This window comes from Sander lucioperca, chromosome 22 (assembly GCF_008315115.2).
Source record: "Sander lucioperca isolate FBNREF2018 chromosome 22, SLUC_FBN_1.2, whole genome shotgun sequence".
In the NCBI taxonomy this organism is placed as follows: domain Eukaryota; kingdom Metazoa; phylum Chordata; class Actinopteri; order Perciformes; family Percidae; genus Sander; species Sander lucioperca.
The window spans coordinates 26,823,863-26,840,392 of record NC_050194.1 but is presented as its reverse complement, the minus strand read 5'-3'; the positions used below and the strand labels follow the sequence as shown (position 1 = coordinate 26,840,392).

General features: G+C 42.3%; 1 protein-coding gene across 1 annotated transcript in view; it reads right to left on the bottom strand.

Moving 5' to 3' along the window:
• Positions 1 to 11,015: 11,015 nt before the first annotated feature.
• LOC118494305 overlaps positions 11,016 to 16,530 on the bottom strand; it is a 7,586-nt gene continuing 2,071 nt past the window's right edge. Inside the window, exons 2-5 of the mRNA XM_035997865.1 lie at positions 13,786 to 14,029; positions 13,326 to 13,511; positions 12,637 to 12,768; positions 11,016 to 12,559 (exon numbers count right to left, since the gene is read on the bottom strand). Of these exons, the coding sequence (XP_035853758.1) occupies positions 11,745 to 12,559; positions 12,637 to 12,768; positions 13,326 to 13,511; positions 13,786 to 14,029 (1,377 nt within the window). The 3' untranslated portion in view covers positions 11,016 to 11,744. The remainder of the gene's footprint in view (positions 12,560 to 12,636; positions 12,769 to 13,325; positions 13,512 to 13,785; positions 14,030 to 16,530) is intronic.

Here is a 16,530-nt window from a genome sequence, read left to right as displayed (position 1 = left end):
TACTCTACAATTATTATCTCAGAAATAATTGCGGTTAACAATATAATTGTCTCTTTCCGTCAACTTTAGATGAATATTTATTGACGTATTACTTTTTCAAACGATTAAAGTTTTGCTTTAAGTTTTGGTTATCACTGTTATGTAACCCATATAATAATAATTAATAATAATAAGGCAGGAAGTAAAACAAGACATGACATGGGAGAAACAGACACTACAAAATAAAACAGGAAACTGAAGCATAAAACATACACAAGGATGAAAATAGGGTAAAACGCAACAGAGAACACAGGAGAGAGTAACAGAAACAGAAACAGGGAATAAATGAAGACAATAAAACAGGAAAAACTAGAAGAAGAAGAAAAAAAATGCCTTTATTTAACCCGAGAGGGGAAATTCACAATTTTCACTCTGTTAGTACAGTTGCACACAGGCCTGAATTACAAACATGCTCAGGACCTATACATGCTAAACACACTAATAGAAAGAATCAGAGTGAGGGGTGCTGCTCCTTGGAGGAGTATCCCAAGCAGTTGGGGGTTCAGTGCCTTGCTCAAGAGCACCTTGGCAGTGCCCAGGAGGTGAACTGGCATCTCTCCAGCTACCAGTCCACAATCCGTACTTCGGTCCGTATGGGGACTTGAACCTGCGACTCTCCGGTTTCTAACCCAACTCCCTTTGGACCGAGCTACTGAGCTAGCACCACCCACAACTGAAAACCACAACCATGACATGTCCTGAAATACACACACACACACACACACACACACACACACACACACACACACACACACACACACACACACACACACACACACACACACACACACACACATGCTCAGGTCCTATTCATGCACAAATAGAGAGATGTCAGAGTGAGAGGGCTGCGACTGCTGGACAGGCGCCCTGAGCAGTTGGGGGGATACGGTGCCTTGCTCAAGAGCACCTTGGCAGTGCCCAGGAGTAGGATTGGGCTCCGAGAACCGTTTCCTACTTGGAATCGTTCCAAAAATTACGATTCCATCGGAATTGTTTCTTTATTAAAATCATTTGGAGGATTTAGTTTCAAATCCGATCATCGGTTCCAAATTTAACATGCGCAAATTTTGGTTTCCATAGCAGCACTTGTAGTGTTGCAGCCTTGGAGCACAGTAAGCGGCGCTCTAGTCTGACTTTGTTTTACGCCCGGTAAAACTGCAAACAAAACCACCATCGTTGAATCAAAATAAAATGTTCCTTTTATTTGTGAAATAAGCATGTGACCCGTTTCAACTCCACCACTCAAAGAATCGGAATCAAGAATCGATAAGAACCGGAATCGAAAGGAAGAATTGGAATTGGAATCAGAATTGTTAAAAATTAAACGATGCCCAACCCCTACCTAGGAGGTGAACTAGCATCTCTCTAGCTACCAGTCCACACTCCGTACTTTGGTCCGTATGGGGACTTGAATCTGCGACCCTCCGGTTCTTAACCCAACCCCCTATGGATTTTTTTTTGTGCTTAAATTAACATAAAATCAACAGTTATCAATTGGTAATTACTAGGGCTGTCAAAATAACGCGTTAATTTCGATTAATTAATCTGAGAAAAAATAACGCGTTAAAAAAAATAACGCAGATTAACGCAGAATAATACATTCCATATTGAGGTTTGACCCGGAGCCGTTCTAGCCACCATTCCTGCCAACCCTGGCTACTGAAATCTGGTGCCACTGATATGTCTGCTCTTCTCTCTGGTGCTCTGAAGACGATACAGGCAACACAAACGCCGCTGCATGTGACGCTAGTTAACACTATACTTGACAGCAGCTAACGTTAGCCTACCGCTAGCTAGTTAACACTATACTCAACAGCAGCTACCGTTAGCCTACCGCTAGCTAGTTAACACTATACTCGACAGCAGCTAACGTTAGCCTACCGCTAGCTAGTAGCTGGATTAAACACGGTTACAATGCTGACAGCTAACGCTGAACGGTGTAAAGTGTGACTGTGTTTTACTGTAGAGGATTCAACAGCGGGATGTAACAATCTGCAGCTGCCGAGCTGCTGTCGGAAAAACAACACAGACGGTGCGTTCAATGAAACTGGTAAAACTACAGCTTCGTGGTGCATTTGAAGTTATTGTAAATGTCCTTGGTGGTTGTTTTTGTCGTTCAACAGCAATTTACTAGTGAAATAAGTTATTGTTATTGTTATACATTATTATTAAATCATTTAATTTTGACCATATGGCCTTAGCAATAAACAAGCCGTTCTTTAATGTCACCGACTGTTGTTTAGTACCCTTTGTTTTCTTTTCTTTTTTTACTTTCTTAAAAAGTATGGGTTCAGGCACCGTTAATTATGTATGCGATTAAGTTTCGATTAATTAATCACAGAGTCTGTAATTAATTAGATACATTTTTTAATCGATTGACAGCCCTAGTAATTACCAATAATCATCAACAGTCATATCACCTTAGGAACTTAAGTAAAGTCAGCAATTAATTGCGGTTAAACAAGGAATTGGCAATTATGTAAAAAAAATTGCGATTAGACAATTGTTATATTTGTTACAGGCCTAATAATGACAAATGACTTATGTAGAAACAGGCCCACATTTCTCCAGGTGCTGAGTTTCATTTTTTGTATTTCTCTTTGTAATATTTGGTCAGATGTGGCTATAACTTAATGAAGCCTCTCTGTCTCTCTGCCTTTCTTTTTTTTATGATGATCTGACCGTGAAATGAAGCTTAGGGGAGAGCTGGGACGATTGAAATGCGGGACGAATGAAACATTCCAGTTTTCTCTGAGTGCAATGATGATAGACAGACTTCCTTAGGTCAAAACATAGAGCATGTTAACCTCCTTCTATCAGCCAAATATCTTCCTGTGTTTTTCATTTAAAGGTTTGACTACATGCTTATTCAGTAGACCATTTAGTCTTCTCCACAATCCCAAATCCCAGTCATATTGCATGCTTGTTTACATGGAAAGCAAAACAGGCTATAATGACATATGTCTATGTCGGGACGATTGAAACAGCGGTTTCTGTAACTCCATGTATTTTAAGTAAATGCACAAATATCTGTGTTTATACAATAATTTATGGAGGTGAGACATGGAAAAGCAGTTTTAGAAAGATGAAACTATATTTGGGCCCACCAGGTAGGGGGTCGAGTTTTCCCATGTTATCCTATGGGGACTGACGGGCTGTGGGTCGTTAAGGGCATTTATTTGGATGTACAATGGCCTAAACCACGTAAAAACCTAGTGAAACGACATTTTCCACAATAGAAACATGATATAAATGGGAAAACTTACTGTTCTAGCTATAAAAATGGCAGAATCATCCACAGTGCGTGCTTCATACACGCTTCACGATGACGGCAATGAGTTGTTAACAGACATTCACGAAGACGTATAGCCCAGCAACAATCTATCTAAAATAACACCTTTTGGGAGTACCTTTCATGATATGTAGTAAAATAATGAAGTTGTGGGAAGTTTATATGGCTTAAACTGTATGTTTCATTCGTCCCAGCATGCTGTTTCAATAGTCCCAACCAGGAGGGACGAATGAAACATTACGCATGTCCCACTTTTGCTGTAGGTTGCTAGTAACATAATATTAGCTTTCAGTGCGATACGATCACTTTGTAAATTACGTCCGGCTCTCCCCTACCGTAGATCTTTGATCAAACGCTTTATATTGTAACGCTAGTTATTGTTAGCGTTAACTATTAAGTCGTCGTTATTAAATATAAGTACTTTCGGGACGTGGGTAGAGTAAGAGCACGGAGACCGCTTCAACTGTGTAACTTGGTCCACTTTAATGACACTCTTCAAGCGTAGGACAACTCAAGACTCAACAAAACATGCTTCATCATCTCAACATCATATCCCTCCGCCAACATAACTGTTACTGAATTACAGGCAGGGTATAACATGTTAGATAGCTCCTTTGTTAACTCAAGGAACAGAATACACTACGAAGCTACAATTACTGGAAATATATGACTTATTTCAGTAACCCTAAAAAAACAGGTCTGTTAACTAAATAGTCACAAAATAAATCTCATCTTACATTCTTCCCTTTCTTCAGATGAAATGTCCCCATTTCAATAAATCTCATCTCACAACTGAAACAATCAGAAAATCAGCACTCTACAAATGCTAGAAAAATTACAATAACATGCACCTGCATGGAGTGAAAACATTGTGCTTATTCTGCTATACATTGACTAGAATATTTCATAGGTAGTACTGATTTACCAAAATACTCCACTATGTCAACGTCCAACCAGTGAAATACCTTTATAACGAAACCATAAAACCCATTCACTTTTTTTTTTTTTTTTTTTTTACAAAATCAACATAAATTGCAAATGTAAACTTCCATAAACAGTCCCTTTTCAGTTATATAAGTGGGAGGGGGTTGCTCACAGCACGAGCCGCTGTGGTCTCCAACCCGTCCCGAACGAGTGGTGGAAGGGTCACCAGAATATGTCCCAACAGGTACTGTGGAAGCAGCGGCAGGCTGCTTCTGCTGTGGCTGGACTCGTGAGACCCGTCCTGACGGTCTCCGCAGCAGGGGAACAGAGGGGCAGGCAGGAGCAGAAGCCTGTCCAGGGTCAAGTGGTACAGAGTACACGGGGAGTGAACCAGACGATGATGTGTACCTGGGGAGAGTGTTCATATGCTGCTGAGGTACAAGTTGTTTCACTGGCAGCGAAGATGTTTCCAAACTAGACCGATAAGGCTTCAATCGATCATAGTGAACAACTTTTGGTCCAGCCTGAGAATGTCTCAAATCCAAGAGTTTGTATATGACTCCTTTGTCATCTGATGAGATGACTTTGTAAGGTCCAGTCCAGTTAGGGTCAAGTTTCTTTCTCTGTGTAGTGGGATCGTCCATCCATACCAGATCTCCACATTGATAAGGTTTGAACTTTGCATGTTTATTGAAGTAGTACTCACGCTTTAGTCTCTGCTCCTCACGATGACAGCGAACAGCCTGAAAAACTGTGTCAAGCCGTTTCACCAATTCTGAGCCATAGTTCTGTGGAGTCTGTGGTAGTATCGGCATAGAGAGTGTCACACTAGCAGGAACACGAGGCTCTCTACCATGAGCCAGAAAATAAGGTGAGTATCCAGTACTAGAATGTGAAGTAGAGTTGAAGGAGAGAACCACTGCTGACAAATAGTGGTCCCATTCACCGCCATTATCATGAATGAGTTTAGCCAACTGTCCCTTTAGAGTCCTGTTAAATCTCTCAGCCATCCCATTTCCACGGGGGTGGTATGGTGAGGTTTTTTTCTTGTTGATGTTCAGTCTCTGACATATTGTTTGAATTATTTCAGATTCATATTGTCGTCCCTGATCTGAAAACAGTTCTTCCGGGACACCATGTTCAGGAATGTATCTTTCACAAAGTAATTGTGCTACTGTAGTTGCTTTCTGATCTGACATAGGAAAAGCATTAACATACTTCGTAAAATGATCTTGCACTACAAGCACATACTTATGTCCCTGGGAAGTGAGTGGGAGCTCAGTAATATCTGTGCATACAAACTGGAAAGGTCTTACTGCTTGTATGGATTGTAGGGGAGCTCTGTGTCGTGGGACAGGTTTTCTGTATGCTTCACATGTATGACACCTATCACAAAAATCATCTATATCCAACCTCATGCTCGGCCAGTAGCACATGGTTAGAGCTTTCTTGAATGTGCGATCAGCGCTATAATGACCAGAGCAGGGTGTGCCATGGAGAATGTTCATTGTCAATTCAGTTCAGTTCACTGTTCAATAAGTGTGGTGGGAATCAACACTTGATACACAACTGGCTGTCCTGGTGCGATGTGAGCTTTACGACAGAGCATGTCATGACACAGTACGAGTTTAGGGAATTGCCACCAGAGTTTTCTTTGGATTTTCCCTTTTACCTGTCTAAGGTAAGGACGTTTGTGTTGCTGTACCCATTTGTACACTTCTGAGAGAATGGGGTCAGACAGTTGACTAGCTACAATGTCATTACCTTGACCAGAAAGTGTGTGTTGTAACAATTCCATACCTACATAGGTTGTCTGAACAATAGCAGAATCTAGTTCCGCACAGCAAACCTGATCCGTGGTGCTGATAATAGAAGAAGGCTGCACTGGCAGACTGTTCAACTGTGGAGTAGGAGAAGGAGTGTCTAGTTTGACAGGAGAGGAGCGGCGTTCCTGGGAAGGAGTCGCTGTATCCTTTGAGACCACTGGGTCCTGTGAGAGGGGAATCCGTGACATAGCGTCAGCATTAGTGTGTTTCTTTCCCTCCTTGTGTAGTATAGTCCACTGATACGGATCCAACTCCAAAGCCCAACGACCTCGTCGTCCTGTGGGGTCATGTGTGACATCCAGTTTCCGTAGAGTGAGGAGTGGGCGGTGATCTGTGATGATTGTAAATGGATTAGAGCTCAAATAGTGTCTAAAGTGTCTAACAGACCAGACAACAGCACATAGTTCTTTGTCATATGTGGACCATTTTTTCTCTGTGCGGGTCAAAACATGACTTGCATATGCTATAACCCGTTCATTCCCATTTTGAACCTGTGAGAGCACTGCGCCCACTGCATAGTTAGATGCATCTGTACTGAGAACGAATGGCTGATGAAAGTTGGGAAATGCCATTATTGGAGGGGATGTGAGTGCATCTTTTAATGTCTGAAAAGCAGTTGAGCACTCGTCGGTCCATTCAAATGGCACATGCTTTTGAGTGAGTCTGTGAAGAGGATGAGCAATGAATGCATACTTGTGTACAAAACGTCTATAATATGAGCACAATCCCAGAAATGCTCGTACCTCTGTGGGTGATCTTGGGACAGGCCACTCACCTACACGGTGGCTGTTGACTGGATCCAGTGTAAGTCCATCACGTGACACCACATGTCCCATATACTTGACTGCAGATTTGCAAAAGTCACATTTCCTTGGATTTAGTTTCAAACCTGCTTGTCTGAATGTGGTGAGAATGTCTGTCAGGTTTTGAAGATGATCGTCAAAGTCCCGCCCCATACAGATGATGTCATCGAGATAAATGACCCATGTTGTCCAGTGGAGACCTCTCAAAACAAGCTCCATTAGTCTCTGAAAAGTTGGTGGCGAGTTTTTCAGACCCATGGGCATTACTTTGAATTGGTAGAGACCATCACCTGTTGTAAATGCTGTTTTGGGCCTGTCTCTGGAATGCATCTCAACTTGCCAGTATCCACTTGACATGTCCATGGTGGAGAAAAACTGAGAGCCGGACAGTGCATCCAGACTATCATCGACCCTCGGGAGAGGATGTGCATCGGTGATGGTGACCAAGTTCAGTTTTTGAAAATCAACACAAAATCTGTATGTGCCATCTTTCTTTTTCACCATGACCACTGGGCTGGCCCAGGGGCTTGTACTGTCTTCAATCAGATCCTGAGCTTTAAGCTCTTCCACCTGACGGCGGATCTCTGCTTTCATTGAAGGAGGCCCTTTGTGAGATGGGAGTGTCACAGGTAGTTGTGATTTTGTGTGTGACTAGGTTTGTCCTTCCAAAGTCAAATGGTTGCTGACTGAACACATCTGAGAATGAGTTTAAAGTGTCTTTCAATTTGTCATGTTGTGCACTCGTGAGATCAGGGTGTGAAATATCAGGCAGTACAGGTGGCTCGGACAGTGCACGTATCTGAATGTTGACATTACAGACAGAGCTTTCCATTACTGTGTATTCATCTTTGCTGCCATCGGATGCGGCATGAAATGTGCCTATTTGAGTGCCTGTACATGACTTCCTCACTGGAGGGATTAGCCACTTTCACATAGAGGGAACCTTGATCAGCTTTTGTCACAGTCCATACAAAACCAACCATTGACTGATTAGTGTAGTGTGGTTCAAATACACCTACATAGTCATGAGGTGTCAGTCCCTTAAGCGGTACATCAAGCTTAGCCGAGATGACCATCTCCGACATGGCTGGGAGTATAACTGTAGAAGATACTGTGACATCAGTTAATTTTGGGACATACTGGTGTGGGCTAACCAGTGGTACTACTTTGTCATCTACCATGAGGGACATGTTTCTGGTGTTTACAATAATGCTATTAGCAACCAGAAAATCCCAACCCAAAATCAGTGGTTTAGTACAGTTCCTGACAACTTGAAGGGCATGTGTCATCGGCTTGTGAGCAATATTTAAATTGACTGTAATTGAGCCAACAGAGTCCAGAGGGTCACCCGTGACACCAGTGAGAGGAACAAACTGTTTTTCAATGGGCTTTTTGTGGAGAGCATTTGTAGACATCCTAAAATCCTCACTGATAACTGAAATGTCCGCTCCGGTGTCAACAAAAGCATGTACAACAGTGTCCTCAATCACAACTGACACATATCTTTTTGACGCATCCACCACACATAAACTGTCTCTGGTAAAGTCAGTGGGTGGGACATTACTGTCTCTATGGGCCTGGGGAAAGCTAGTAGCTGGCAATTGGCCCCTATTGTCAACTACTGGTAGTTTACCTTGTTTGAGCTGGTGTGAGAGGGAGAATGAAACCGTACATGTCCAGGACTTTGAGAGCGGTTAGAGGGATGTCTATCCTCATGACGGTCTGGAGAGCGGCCACGCTGTGTGTATTCTCTGGGTGAAGGGCTGTAGCCACGTGCATGGCGCTCAGATGATCCAGAACGATTGTGTGAATCCCTTCTGTCATACCAGTCTCTTTCATGTCTTGAAGGTCTGTAGCTATCATGGGCTGAGTGTCGGTCACAGGAAGAATCTCTATCCACAAGTGTCAAACGTCCCATGATGCTTTGCGTCAAAAGTGGGCGCGACTTCCGCTTCGAGCTTCGATAGATGGAAGTAAACAAGCGGGAAGTGTTACTCATTCATTCATTTAGAAATTCATTCAGAAATACCGATGAAACTTGCTAATGATGTGGGAACACAACCATAACGAGCTTAAAAAGGGTGAAACATCAGTACCTTTACCCTCCGCGGTAGATGGTTGGGAGGATGACGTGAAGAAGTGGCCTCGTATCACTTACGGTAGCATTTTTAGCTATTTTGTTGCTTCAGTAGCCTGTGATGGTACAGCGATGAGCAATTTGAAAAGCTCAGAGGCGTATCAATATCTTCACAGTGATAAAGTCGGTCGGGTGTTGTTTAAAGATGTCGGAAACGAGCTCGTTTATCTAAAAGCGGACACTGAACCGAGCCAGAGCCTACATGTAGCACATCATAAGGCTGTCACTGATGCTAGCACCCAAGTGCTAGCATCAGTGACAGGTGAAGTACAGACAGCAGGTTGCTCATGTATTGCAGGGCCAGGACGATCTTGTAGTCATGCAGCAGCACTTTTGTGGAAGGTCAGTAAAGTATGGACTATTAGGGGCATAGACATTGTTTATTGTATTGTGATATTAATAATAAATGTTATGTTACTAAACTGAAATGTTTACTGTGTCATTCATGTTCTGCATGTTGTTTCACTGTAGCCTTCAGTCAAATTCTTGAGTCTAAGATTGTAGGATGATGAGATTTAATTTCATTGGATTTAGGTCGAAAATGCAGTGAGGCAGGGCAAGACAGGGATGGCAAGCACTGATGTGCAAAGAAAGTGGAATTCTGGTGTAAAGAAGAATGTAGGTCTGAAGAAGGATAAGCGCATTAATTTTAACCATCACAGACCTAGCCACATATATCCAGGCCCATCACTACGTTCAATGCAAGAATTAACAACCTCCCCACAACTTTTTAAGAACCATAGAGAGTTCATAGCCCACAGCAATTCATCCGTGATGGCCCCACTGTTTAAGCTCCAGACAAATGGTCTTCTTCAGTTGAGTTACAGAGCAGATGTAGACAGCAGCAAGGCAGGCCTCAGCAAACATGATCCAGCCCACAGTCTGTCATACTGAACACAGCACAACCCTCACCTGTCCAAAGTGCACCAAGTTTTATGAGGACTGCATCAAAGTGTCCCATGTACAAGCAGATACACTGATGGAAGAAACCAGGATGCAAAGTTCTTCAGTTATGGCATGATGCTAGAAAGCTGCGTATAACAGCCAGCACAGCAAAAAAAGTCCCAAAAAGGAGCACCACTGATCCCAGAAAATTTCTAAATGAGCATCTGTACCCAACTTTCACCGGCAATACAGCAACACAGCATGGCAAAGAAAATGAGATCAAGGTCATCACACTCATGGAGAGCAGAGGGCATACTGTGGAGAAGAGAGGCCTGGTTGTGCACCCTGACTATCCTTGGTTGGGAGCCAGTCCAGATGGGATCCTTGATTCAATACAGCTCCTTGAGATCAAGTGCCCCATCAAGAGTTGCATGTCACTGACAGAATTTCTGGGACGGCCAAATGGTGACATCAAAAGATTAGGTGATGAACAGTACCTGATCCTTCCCAAAGGAAAGGATGGATACTACCTGCAGGTAAATAAAATGTTTTCAAGTAGATTAGCTCTATTATTAGCCAAACAATGTTTTTTTATATCTATTTCAATGTTTGTTTTTTTCACCAACATGCACTAACAATCCTTATTTCAGACACAATTGACCATGATGTGTCTGGGCCTACAGAGCTGCAAGCTGGTCATCTGGACACCAAGTGAGGACATTGAAATGGACATTCCATTTGACAAAAACTACACAGATGCACAAGTTCAACAACTGCAGAATTTCTACTTTTCACACATGCTACCTAGATTGGCTGATGATTTTGCTGACAAGAAGATAAATCTCTGTCCAACATACCTGCAGATCTTTAATGAGTAGTTGAGGTAGGGTTTACACTGTATAATCAGTTTTATTGGTTGTATATTCTGAAGAAATATACCTACACAAAGACAGTGTGATGCTGTTTCACTAGTTTAAATAGAAAACAAAAGAATGTTTCAGTTCATTGACAGTTCCACTTTTATTGAAAGTTTTAAGGTGAAAGCCAGTTGTTTGAGCTGACAAAACAATTAAATATATTAAAGTTAACAAATAGTTACCTGTATAAACATTGTAAATACATTTTTGTAAATTAACTCAATTATATGAAATAACTTGTACATGTTAGTTAATTATAAGAATACATTGTGTCATTTGAATTTTTCTCTTCCACTTAGCGTTTCTACACATGACGTGACCTGCAGCACTCCCATAGACTGTTAATATTAAGCACTCCACACTCCACCGTTCTCTTAATACAGCCATGCACTCCACTTGAGGAGCAGTCGGCTCGGCAGCTCTCAAAATCTTTTAAACTGACCTTTGTCGATCAAAAAACAGACAGATTCAGCAACTGCATGGCCTATTTCTCTCTTAAAATGTTTTCAGAAACATGTTTTGGTGAACTATCTTCGTAAAATACGAGACCGTTTTCAGTAAGTGGTTATTACACATTAGCAGTGTACTGACGAAAAAAGTGTTTTTCCAACAAACAAACCATAAAACACTCATATTTCACAGTAGCAGCTAGATTCACCGATTATAATTCATAGCTTAAAAATACAATAGAAAAAAAATAATAAATAATTAAAACAAGGCATTGATCACCGATGGGTCGTCATGAGTAAAAACATGTTTTCCATTCAATTGATAAAGTGCCTTGGGCAATATTATATAGGGATCTCCTGAATTCATAAAACCAATTTTTATGGGTGGCTCAAACATGCCACCCATAAAAATTCCTGCATTCAAAAAGAATATGAACATTCAGTATGCTCCGCAAAATTATTGTTATTGTGTCTATTTGCTTGAAATAAGCTCCCCTCGCAGATTTACAAGTGCTGCACAGATCTTTAGTATTTTGTCAATTTTTGTGACAAAATGAATAGGCACAGTTTGTGAGAGGATCTTGTACACCTTAAGACGCCTGATAGCTCGCTCAATGTGTATGCGGACATTAGCAATGCGCCTTGTGCGAGTGACCTGCTCATTTGTCAGCTGGCTTTTCTTACGCGTAAAGGCTGGCGTGATCAAACGAATGTTCCGTTCCTCCAGCAAATCCCTGATGGTGAAGCCACGGTCCCCCATCACCTCATCTCCAGCACGCAGATGGTCGAGAAACCCAGAGTTCTGTGTGATGAATCTATCGTTACATTTGCCACCATAAGCTTCTGAAATGTACATAACAATTCCAGATGGAGCAGTTGCTACTAGGTACTTGACAGTATTGCTAGCATAGTAGTGACTGTAAGATTCAGTTCGTGAGTCTAGATTTTTAGCCTTCTGAAGGACACTTTCTGTGCAGTCAATTATGCATGTAGTGTTTGGAAAACTGTCCATAAAAGCCTTCGGCAAAGTGGCCTTTATTGTTTCACGAGGCAGCCATGGAATGAGATCCTGGGTGTGCTCAGCAATCACATCTATCCAGAATTTCAGTGTTTTACTGACTTGACCAGGTGACATTTTGAAGCGTTTTGCTAAATCCGCAATAACAAAGTTCTGTCTAAGCTTCATCAATGTCAACAGGATTTGGTCCTCTGCTGGCAATGTTGATGATTTGGGGGAAAAATGTTGCAAGCAAGACACAAGTGTTTTAAATGCAAGTAGCGGAATCCCTGCAAACAGTCTGCATCATCTTTCAATGTTAACTCTGCAACAGGCAGCGAATCAGAAGACGGGGCAGTTGTCACACCACATGTGATAGTAGGTCCTTTGGAGTAGATGTGGTCCTCCATTGCTGGGTCTGACCACTGTGTTTGGGCATCATGGAAGGTCTGTGAAGTAGGGCCTGGCTCCCCAGAAACCTCCATCACATCAGGCTCATCTGCAGGGAATACATTACATATTTATGTTACAACATGAGATTTATAACTGCAGTAGTATCAGTTCAGGTATATGGAAAGTACATAAGGATTGACTTAAATTAAATGTACAAATTTGAACCACAGTATTTAAATAAATTGATATTCATGTTTAGATTGTGATATTCTTTGTGAATTACACAGAAAAGCATAACAAGAACTACTAACGTTACTACTTTTAAAAACATGAACGTGTCTGTGCCTTATTTGTTGCTGTTCTCAGACTTTTTTCCACTGCAAAATAAGCACTCTGGCTTAGTGACATCTAGACACAGAGTGCGTTTAATAATCTCAAAACAGATATTCTGTAAATGTTAACTAAAAGAGGGAACGAAATTAACACCTGCCACAGTGTGCCAAGTGCAGGATAAACTTTGTGCTAGGTTAAAATATCAGGCCATCTGTCTACCACCATGGCAGACAGTTTTTCTTATATTAATTTTAAAGCATTTCAAGAACAGTTAAGGTATTTAAAAAAACTGTATACGGAAAACTAACAAGCTAACGTTAGTGGACCTACCTGTGACATGTGGAGTCCTGGGTCGGCGTCTCTTCTCCGGTGGCTTCTCGTAACCGAGAACAAGCGTTGGGTACGGGTTATCCTGTGTTGGCTTCTTGTCAACGAAGTGAAACGAGCACACAAACAGATGTTTGGGGGGCTCTTTTAGGTTTACGTTCTTAAGCCATGTTCGTTTTGGTTCATCTTCTTGTGGGAGGCGATGAAAACTGTACCACCGTTGGCATGGACACTCGGCTTTAGTTTTTGGCTTGCGTTCATAACACTCACGTTTAAGCCACTGACTTAATTTTGTGCGGTTATTTGTACAACCCCGAACAGCACATGTTGTCCCTGAGCTCCTTAACGACATCTCAACCACTTTACAATAATAGAAAACGATCCGAAAACACCTAAAATATACTTAGCCTCTTTGCTAATTAGCTGACTCACAACCGTTGGAATGCTACTTCCGCTGTCTCACCGGAAGTTTCACCCACATTCTTTTTTACATTAGTGCCCCCCGGAAACAGGTGGATAGTTGTTTCTGTCTGAGGAATAGTATCGGTTGCGGCCTCGTCCACCGTCAGGAGTAGGGCTTCGCTGATGAGGTCTGTAGTCTGATGAGCCACGCTGTGTGTCTTGTCGCTGGCGTTGAACCTCCAGTTGTAACTGTTCAACTCTTTCTGAAAGTGTCTCCAGTGTTCTCTGCATCCTCCGGAGATCATCTGAGGTGGCAGAGTGGACACCGAGAGCAGTGGAAGAGACAGGCAGGTGAGAGGGTCCCAAGGGAGGGACAGGAGGTGAGACTGTAGGTGTCTGAGAAAAATGTTGCAGAGTGTTTGGAGATGAAAAAACCCTGCTAGCATGATGAGCAGTCTCAATCTGTATTGCAAACTGAAGAGCGGCTTCCAGGGTCCTTAGTCCGTGCTCATGGCAACGCAGCTGAAGATATGGCTCAATACCAACAATTAAACGTCTGAATTTTTCTCCATCTTTAGCATTTTGTCCATATGTAGGAAAAGCTTCCTCCACCAGTCGGCAAATATCAGCAGCAAACACTGGGAGGGCCTCACCAGGCAGGCGAGTGCGTGCATTGATGTAACTTTGAAATGTAACCAGATAAGCAGTCTGTCCAAAAACAGCTTTCAATTTGTCTTTAACTGCAGTATAGTCAGATTTTGTTGCGTCAGATAAGCTATCCCAGTAACTAAAAGCAGCACCACCCAGACGTGTGGGCAGCAGCTTAGCCAAACTGTCTTCATCATGAGTGGGAATAGCCTCTACCGACACTTCAAAACGTCGGCACCATTTTGAAAAGTCCTCTTTTCCATCTCCCATGAAAACATGAGGAAAATCTCCTTTACAATTATCCTGGGGCCTAGCCTGAGTGATGTTAGAGCCAGAAGGAAAGGGCAGTTCGTTCCAAAAGTTATCACTGGCCATAGTTAGTTATATCACATTAAACATGAAACCACATGGAAAAACACGATTCTTGAAAAGTAACGTTACGTACAAAGTTAAGGATTCAGATGTGGTTCCACAACTTAACTGTCTTAGCTTCAATCCGTGTTGAGGTCGTAGTATCCAGAGTAGGATGTGAACAACTTTTCGAGGCGCCGTCCCACGCAGACAAGTGCACAAGCAGAATTCCGGCATGAAAATCCACGGAGAGCAGAAAAAATAATATGTCCACTTCGCCATTCTCTGTTACTCACAAGTGTTGTCCGTTGTTGCTATCTTGATGATTAAATGTCCGAAAGAGTCCGCCTTTTGTTGCACTCCACCAGCACACCGGCCGAGCCGCTAGCTTAACCTTGTTAGCTTTTAGCGAGAACAGCCTATGGCAAGGAGAAAAAAAACAACGTGCCGTCGTAGAACAGTTACTGTCGGTACACGATCCGTTCTGCCTGCACGATCCGTTCTGCACATGCGCAAGATAATACTGTTTTACGTATCCATACGACCTGCACGATCTGTTCCACGCTAGCCTATGGCTAGCCTCCACTGGGAAGCTAACGTTAGTTTAGCTAACAGCTAATTCGGCTAACCGCTAGCTGACAGCTAGATTCAGTCTAAAATAACGTTAACTCAAACGTAATGGGAAAAGCAGGCTACAGCTAAATTAAGACTTCACAGTAATAACAATAAAGACAAGTATTGAGTGATTGTATTTTAAATGAGCACAAGTAAAGTAGAACTGACAGCTGTTATATATGTTAGGTGTTTGTTATATATGTCAACGTTTATTTTCAAGTTTTATTTTGAGGGTCTTTTAAAGTTATTACATGCTGTCTCAGCTAGCAGTTAGCCGAATTAGCTGTTAGCTAAACTAACGTTAGCTTGCCTGTGGAGGCTAACGGCAGACCGCTACAATCAGCTAGCAGTTAGCCGAATTAGCTGTTAGCTAAACTAACGTTAGCTTGGCTGTCGACCGGAAGCGTGGAACAGATCGTGCAGTGTCGTAAAAAAATTGCAATAGATTTGCCTTTTAAAATGTCAATGACGTCATACACATATACGGCCAGAGATTCTGCTTTACGGCAAGCTTTGAGTCGCTTCCTTTTTTCTCTTGAGGCATCGACAACACAGCTGACAGGTTAGACTCTCCCTGTCAATACACGTGCTAGAAAGAGGTTTGCTAATGTTTTAAAGACCACGCCGAAATATTCACTCTGGCATTCTGGTTCTGCTTCGGATGCCGTCAAGCGGGATCTCCGATCGTAATCTGTCCTTCACTGACCAATCAGCATTCATTAGCAGAATGCTAGCGTGTTATGGGCAACAACGACTCAACCTGTAACAAATCGAAAGGGCATAAGTACTTGTTCATTAAACTTTCGACCTATAATCCATGTTGAACTTGCAAAAACTACAATCCAATCTGAGATTTCTCATCGACAATCATGCAAAAGAGACAAATTTAGCCGTCTAGCTCCATAGGGTCCCATTCATTTTGCACTGGACCGTGATCACCCCCAGTGGAACTCTGGTGGAACTGCAACCAAAGTAGGTACAATGGGGCTTAATAGGGAGTGGAATGGCTTTCCGTAGACGGGCTTTGGGACAACTCAAGACTCAACAAAACATGCTTCATCATCTCAACATCATATCCCTCCGCCAACATAACTGTTACTGAATTACAGGCAGGGTATAACATGATAGATAGTGTGGTGTCTTAAATAGTAATGCTGTGATGCTGTATGAAGAGGAATCCGCCGACACTGAT